The sequence below is a fragment of the Ursus maritimus genome, unplaced genomic scaffold (genome assembly GCF_017311325.1).
Source record: "Ursus maritimus isolate PB19 unplaced genomic scaffold, ASM1731132v1 scaffold_6, whole genome shotgun sequence".
Classification (NCBI taxonomy): Eukaryota; Metazoa; Chordata; class Mammalia; order Carnivora; family Ursidae; genus Ursus; species Ursus maritimus.
This window is the reverse complement of record NW_024426774.1, coordinates 35,636,158-35,644,376: the sequence shown is the minus strand read 5'-3', so window position 1 is coordinate 35,644,376 and position 8,219 is coordinate 35,636,158. Positions and strand designations below refer to the sequence as shown.

General features: G+C 38.1%; 1 protein-coding gene across 1 annotated transcript in view; it reads left to right on the top strand.

Moving 5' to 3' along the window:
* ANAPC1 (anaphase promoting complex subunit 1) overlaps positions 1-8,219 on the top strand; it is a 94,584-nt gene that overhangs the window by 18,552 nt on the left and 67,813 nt on the right. The window contains exons 14-17 of the mRNA XM_040623197.1: positions 1,467-1,601; positions 4,470-4,610; positions 5,564-5,624; positions 7,524-7,711. Of these exons, the coding sequence (XP_040479131.1) occupies positions 1,467-1,601; positions 4,470-4,610; positions 5,564-5,624; positions 7,524-7,711 (525 nt within the window). The remainder of the gene's footprint in view (positions 1-1,466; positions 1,602-4,469; positions 4,611-5,563; positions 5,625-7,523; positions 7,712-8,219) is intronic.

Sequence of the window (8,219 nt, the reverse complement as noted above, 5' to 3'; positions counted from 1 at the left end):
GGTTAGGGAAAGAGTGAAAGAAACAAAAATGCCTAGGGAATTCATCATAGGTTATGCCTGGTCCCCAGGTCCTTAGCCAGTGTCTTCTTTACCTTTCAGAGTCTTCTCCATTGCATTATAGATTTTGTGCAGAATCTATTGTAAACAGCGGGAGGGGTAGCATGAAATGTGCCTACTCCATATATCATTAACTGGAGGTCTCTCATAGCTTTTTATTTTATTTCTTTAAAGGTTTTATTTATTTATTTGAGAGAAAACATGAGTGGGGAAGGAGCAGAGGCAGGGGGAGAAGCAGACTTTCCACTGAGCAGGCAGCCCAATGTGGGGTGATGTGGGGCTCCACAGAGGGCTCAATCCTAGGACCCTGGGATCGTTACCTGAGCCAAAGGCAGGCGCTTAACCGACTAAGCCACCCAGGCACCCTCTCGTAGCTTTTTAAAAACTTTATAGATACTAGTTTTCACCCTCAATTTGTTTTCTAATCCTGAGGATTTTATTTGGGTAACTTTGTTAATTTATTAGCTTTTGGGTAGTATATGGACATAAATATGGATTTTGTTAGAATTTCACTTGAGTTCTGAATATTTCCTTTGAGTCTTATCAGAGTTTTCAGCCTGTGTGGATCTGAACTTCTGTTGTGTTTTTCCTGAGAACCCCATCGATAGCCAAAATAAAGGGTGATTAGCATGGATTGTCAACTCAGTCTTTTAATGAAGAATTTATATGAAGGGAATATTTGAGAGTTTATGAGGGAAGGAGGCAGATTATGAGCTCAAGAGCACAGTTTGGATTACATTGGATTTGATTTCTGGAGCATCAATCAGCTTCATATTTTTGGCCACTTGAAAGTAATTGATGTTCATTCTCTCTGCCTGGAGATTTCATTAACAAGATTGCTGCTTATAGTCTCTGAAAGCTTAGTGTCCCTGCTCTCTCTACCACCAATATGGTAGGAAAATGCATAGTATATGGGATTTTGTATAATGTTCTGACTATATTAGCATTCACTCGCTTTCCTGCCACAAATAATTCCTCCATAATGAAGAGAAGGAATCAGACCAAGAGAAATTATACCAAGATATTTGTAGTTGAATAGTGGAATTACTAAAATCTTAGTTTGGTTTTTTTTTTTTTTTTGAAGTATTTATGTGAAAGAGAGTGAGAGAGCACAAGCAGGGGGGGCAGCAGAGGGAGAGGGAGAAGCAGGCTCCCTGCTGAGCCAGAAGCTCAACGCAGGGCTCGATCCCAGGACCCCGGGGTCATGAGCTGATCCAAAGGCAGACACTCAACCGACTGAGCCCCTAGGCGCCCCTAAAATTTTAGTTCTTTTTATTCTTTAGATGTGTTTGGTGTGTATAAAATTTGGACTAACAAAAAAATTTATGCTTATGTGCCATAAGGTTTTATTTAAGGATATGATACATTAAAGCCCATATTTTTTCCCCGCATCTTTTTATTGCTTAAAGGTGGGAAAGGTTTTTATTCCTGGACTGCCAGCTCCTTCCCTGACGATGTCTAACACGATGCCTCGGCCCAGCACTCCACTTGACAGTATCAGTACTCCCAAGCCTCTTAGTAAACTACTTGGATCCTTGGATGAGGTGAGTAAAGAATTAGGTGTTGTCAAAAATTAGAGAACTTTTTTTTTTTTTTTTTTTAATTTGACAGAGAGAGAGACAGCGAGAGAGGGAACACAAGCAGGGGGAGTGGGAGAGGGAGAAGCAGGCTTCCCGCTGAGTGGGGAGCCCGATGTGGGGCTTGATCCTAGGACCCACGGATCATGACCTGAGCCGAAGGCAGACACTCAACAACTGAGCCACCCAGGCGCCCGTAGAAACTCTTAATCATAGGGAAGAAACTGAGGGTTGCTGGAGGGGAGGGTGGGGGGGGATGGGGTAACTGGGTGATGACATTAAGGAGGGCATGTGTTGTAATGAGCACTGAATGTTATATAAGACTGATGAATCACTGACCTCTATCTCTGGCACTAATAATGTACCATTTGTTAATTAATTGAATTTAAATTAAAAAAAAAAACAAAAATAAAATAATAAAATATTTAATTAAAATTAAAAAAATTAATAGTGTTTTAAAGAAGTTTGGTTTAAATATTAGTTCTTCCCATGGTTAACTTTTTTCTGTTTTAAAAACGACAGAATTGGAAGTTTAGCTAATACTTGGTAGAATATACATGTTTTCAAACACAAACGATTCAGTAAACATATTGACCTCCCTTGTGATGTGTAAGGTGCTACGGAGATGAGAATGAGACATTCTTTTTCATCTAGGAACCTCATAATTGATTTGGGTGGAACAGATGTACTGTCTGCATGAGAAATTATAATTTAAGGTAGACTATTAAGATTTATGAATGAGGAACAGAGAGTACCATAGCAGATTTGCTGATAGGAAGATACATCCTGATGGTTTGATGGGGCAGGACCAGAGGCTCATATCTGAGGGGCATGTCTGACTTGGTTTGGACCTTTAGGATAAGTAGGATATCTGTAGATGGAAAGGGGCATTTGGGGAGAAGAGGAATCACGTGGGAAATGGCTGTGGAGGCAGGTAAGTGCATAACATTTTTATGCATATTCGTATTTCCATCATGTTGCATATAAGACAAGTCTGTGGAATGAATGAATGCTTATAAAAGTACAAGGAGCCTGTTGGGGCAGGGCAGGGAATGGGTAATAATAACTTGTTTTTGAGTGTTTTCTATGTGCTAGGCATTGTTCTAAGTGTTTTATATGTATTAACTCATTTAATCCCTTAGAATGGCTTTTTTGGGAAGATACCACTCCCCATTTTACCAATGGGTACATAGAGGTATAAGGAGGTTACTTATCTAAAGTCATATAGCTAGTAAGCTGGGATTTCCACTCTTAGTAACATGTTCTTAAAGGCAGAAGGGATGAAAAGGCTTTTATTCTGAATGCTATCACCAGAACATTACAGCCTTTTGAGGATGGAGTTATGAATGTTAGGCTCTGTGTTTTAGATGTTTATCTTGGGACTTAGACCAAAGAGATTCCAGGTGTTGTTTTTGTGTTAATTCAAGAGGAGTGAAGAGAATCCAAGTTACGGCGGCATATTAGAAAGGAGGGGAGTGACTGGTGAAGTGGAAATGGCAGAATCTGTCAGTTGATTGGTTTTGTGCTGTGCTGGGGAGAGGTGTTGGGGAACAAGGCTCAGTGTTCTCTGAGCAAGCTACGTGAACACCCATGCTTACCAAGTTAGGAAGCCTGGAGAAAGGAGGTCTGTATTTGAGAGGCATTTGGGTGCAGATGTTTACAGGAAGTTGAAAGTGAAGGTTGGTGCAAGCAATTAATTGTACTGGTCAATGTCTAGGCCCTGGTTTTATTTTTTAAATATGTGCAGCATTGAGTTCTTTCCCTTAAAGTAGGACATTTGCAGAACTTTCAAAAGGGAGCTGGAGAAGTGTCAGAGTTTTGTGTGATTTGGAAGAATTTTTGTCTTTTGTAATGTAAAATGGTTTCTAACTTTCTTAGAATTCCTTTAACCCAGGAATGGTTAGTGTCTTTGTGGTAGCCATGGGGTCACAAGATGATTGTATTACACATTGATCAATGGCTTTCCACGTCTCTGGTTGATTGTGCAGCTAGACTTAGATTCAGGACCAGTGGAGCTCGGTTTTTGTGGCAGCTGTGGGAATAGAAGCTTGAATATAATAAATAATCTTATACTTGATGGGCTGTCAGTGTTGACAAGATATTCACTTAGAGATGTCCTATAATTGGAATTATGGGAATACAAAAAGGGTCAGTGGTTAGGACTGGATCTAAAGCTGGAAGCATCTGCATATAATTAGTAACTAAGATTATTTAGTATTAGTAACTAAGATATGTTTGCGTATCTACAATTGAGCAAAGTAAATGTTCTCATACTTTCAGAACAAACATTTGGCTGTAGAGGAGATACCACTTTGTACCCATCTTGTTTCTTTGCTTTCTCATTGCTCTCTTTTCCCTCTGGGGTCTTAGATCCTCAAGTCATCTCTGGGCTGCCTCAAGTTACAGTTTGTGTGTCTAGCTGTGTAGGATTGCCAGAAGTGTTGCTGTTTCTTCTTCCTCTTAGCGGTGGCATTTCTTGTGCACTCAGTGTATCCATACTCCCTACCAAAATCCCCACCAAATATTGCACATGCCAAGAAGAATTTTGGGCCACCTCCCTGTGACTCCCTTCTTTTCTCCTAGACCTTGGCCCCTCAGGTGTACGCTGTCTCCCTAGCTCTCCAGTGCTGTTGATCAGATGTTTCACTATTTTACTGACCTTTTCTAGTTGCTTTGGCTGAGGATCTTGGTCTGCCGTAAGGTGCTTTGTCATACCCAGAGCAGAATGATTTTAAGTTATTACGTACAATTGTTAGACCATGTACAAAAAGAGATTTCTTTGTCCTTAATTCCTCAAAAAATATTTCATATGTGTTGTATTTCTGACTTTTTCAGGTGGTTTTGTTCTCCCCAGTTCCGGAACTGAGGGATTCTTCAAAACTTCATGATTCTCTCTATAATGAGGATTGTACTTTCCAGCAGCTTGGAACTTATATTCATTCTATAAGAGACCCTGTCTGTAACAGAGTAACTCTGGTAAGTATATTTATTTTTAAAAGATTAGGTAGCTCTCTAAGAAATATGACTATCATTTCAAATTTGTCAGAGTGCAGAATTTTGTCTGAAAAATAAAAACAAATATTTTTCATGATTTTTAAAATCTCTTACAATGTGTCATTTTTTGTACTATTTTACTTTAAAGTAATTCTGCTTAACTTTTCTACGGTTGCTTTATTATTAAAAAATTATTGAAGGGGCGCCTGGGTGGCACAGCGGTTAAGCGTCTGCCTTCGGCTCAGGGCGTGATCCCGGTGTTGTGGGATCGAGCCCCACATCAGGCTCCTCCTCTATGAGCCTGCTTCTTCCTCTCCCACTTCCCCTGCTTGTGTTCCCTCTCTCACTGGCTGTCTCTATCTCTGTTGAATAAATAAATAAAATCTTTAAAAAAAAAATTATTGAAAACAAATCTTGTTCAAATAGTTTAATTTTATGTTGTTAAGATTTTTGTCCTTTCATTAAAAGTTCATCTTTTTTAGTGATGGTGACTCTTAGTGTATGTATAAAAATTAAACATTTCATTAAAACAAGAACTTTTGGAAATGTTATTTATTTATTTTTAAAGATTATATTTATTTGAGAGAGAGAGAGAGCATGAACAGAGGGAGAGGGAGAAGCAGACTCCCTGCTGAGCTGGGAGCCTGATGCAGGGCTCGATCCCAGAACCCTGAGCTCATGACCTGAGCCAAAGGCAGATGCTCAACCGGCTGAGCTACCCAGGCGCCCCTGGAAATGTTTTTTAAATAAGCAAATTTACAGTTTCTGAAATTTGGACATATTCAGTTCCATTTGAAAAATACTTGTTTTTCATTTATTTTATTAAATTTTACTTTGACAGGCAGTCTTATAAAACATAGCCATTTTTAAGACATTCAGAGACTTAGAACGCACAAATTCTATTTACATGCTCCTGTTTCCATTCTTTCCCCTAGGAATTGAGTAATGGCTCCATGGTTAGGATCACTATTCCTGAAATTGCCACCTCTGAATTAGGTATGATTGAGGTCAGACCTCACTTCCATGTATTCTCAGTTTGATTGATAAGATTTGTAGTATTTGCTGATTTGCAGTAGTAATTGGGATTTTAAAAAATTTGCTGTTTTTGAAGCCATGGGATTGAAATTTTTACTTTGCAGAGAAGCTGGGGAGCACTTTTCAGTGTTTACTCCATGTGTTCTAAGGCTAGGGGTATACTTGAAGGATGTGCTAGTTGTGTTTCTCTGAGATTTCTTACGTTGAAGAAGGCCATACAGTGAGTGGACATGCCTCTTTCAAGAAAATCTGAGAAACAAGGAAGCCTAAGCAACTAAAATAGTTTTTGGCGTGTGTGATGGCTTTTAATCATATAATAAATGTTTCAATTGTTAGGTAAATTGAGAAATTAACATAATTGCCTTAATTGAATAAAACTTAATGTTATAGTCAAAATACAGTTAGGTGTATTTTAATAAAATTAAAGCCTGCTTAAGTTACTATTGAAACACAATTTGGAAAATACTAGGAGAATATTTCTGAATAAAGAATGGTAAAACTTTAGAATTGAAGGGATTTGTCAACAATCTTAATGTATAAGAAAACTCGTAACATCTATTAGTTTCGAAATCTAAGTGGCAAAGCAAAGCATTGGCAGATTGTGTGATTTCTGGAATTTGCTAAGTAGGATAGAATGACTTTCATTTTAGGAAATATCTTTCATTGGTGTGGTAAAATGATTCTATGAGTAGGTATAGGATACCTTACTCTTCAAAGAGTATTTAGCCCATAATTTCAAGGCCACGTACCTTAGAAGTATAAGCCTAAATAAAATACATAAAAACAAATAACGGATTAAATAAAATAAATAAAAGTGAAGGAAAATCTTACTCTCTTATAGCCAAATAGAAGTCACTAAATTTCTGTACTTCACTTAGAAGTTTCTATACTTTACTTATAAACATTCCTCAGCCCCTCAGGCAGTATCTGGTTTACACGTGTTTTGGATTCAACCATGACAAACTTGGTTATTTGGTTTTCTAACATTTATTCTAGTTGACTCTAATCTTTGCTGTATGTGTACACACATAGCAAATTGATGAGAGAGAATATGCTGCTGAGGATGGCCTGGTGACAGTGGCAGTGGGAAGGGAAGACGGGAAACCTCTAAAGATAAGATGTGAGAATACAAAAACATTGCAATTTGGGGCCACTTAACTACAAAAAGCAGACCCAGGCCTCTTCAGCGCAGTAGCCTGACAGTGTAGCACTGTGACTGATATTTCTACAATGGCTTTGAGTCACTAAGGAAGGTGAAAATTATGTAGTATTGGCTGATGCGTTACGTAAAACATTCATAAAATGAATGGTGTTGGAAATAAAAGTTATAAAGTTTTGGCTAGCAGGATGTTAACTCATTGAGAACATCTTTTAATGATAGTTAAGCATTGCTATTTGAGGTTGCGTGTATTGAGTATTGCATATGAAATACTGAAGTATTTCAGCAGTATTTTGTGTGAACTTATTCATGTAGAAATTACATGTTTTTGATAAAATGACCTTTAATTTATTGTCCCTACTAGAGTATTTTTGAGAGCAAAATGAGGAGCTATTAGTAATTGCTGGGGCAGTGGGTATAAATCATTTCTGTCTCAAACAATCTGTTGATTGTCTTATTTCTGATCCAGAGTCAGTGAGCGGAAAGCTGCCCTGAGACCTCTTTCAATTCCTGTTGAATTCAGTAGTTGGTTTAAATTTCAGGTGATCGGCAGGGAATGTTTGCATCCCGGTGGCTCTGTAATGACAGTTTTCTTTTCAGAGTAATTGGCCTTTACACAGAAGTAGTTAAAAAACTCTTATTAAAAGGGGAAAAGAAATGCATATGGGAAGCATACTTAAATTAATCTTTGTTTTTAATAGTGCAAACATGTTTGCAAGCAATTAAGTTTATCCTGCCAAAGGAAATTGCTGTTCAGATGCTTGTCAAGTGGTATAGTGTCCACAGCGCTCCGGGGGGACCCAGTTATCACTCCGAGTGGAATTTATTTGTGACTTGTCTCATGAACATGATGGGTTATAACACAGACCGCTTAGCATGGACCCGAAATGTAAGTACATGTAGTTTTTTTTTTTTTCTGAGTTATTCTGTTGTTGCCAATGTAATGTTTACATGATTGGTAATACAGTATTTAGAATACTTAACAGATAATTTACTAATAGGTATACCTTTTTTTTTTTAAAGGTCTTTTTTTTTTTTTTTTAAGATTTTATTTATTTGTCAGAGAGGGAGAGAGGGAGAGAGCACAAGGGGGCGGGTGCAACAGGCAGAACAGGCAGATAGAGAAGCAGGCTCCTTGCTGAGCAGGGAGCCCAATGTGGGACTTGACCCCAGGACCCTGGGATCATGACCTGAGCTGAAGGCAGCCACTTAGCCAGCTGAGCCACCCAGACGCCCCTACTAATAGGTATACCTTAATCAACAAAATGGAATAATACTAAGGCTTATTGTGTCTATCTATCTATATGGTAAATCACATGTCATTTAATATTTAATGATAATGTTTTACTAGTAATTATTGAGTTTTATAACATGGGAAAGCGTGTTTGACTATAATT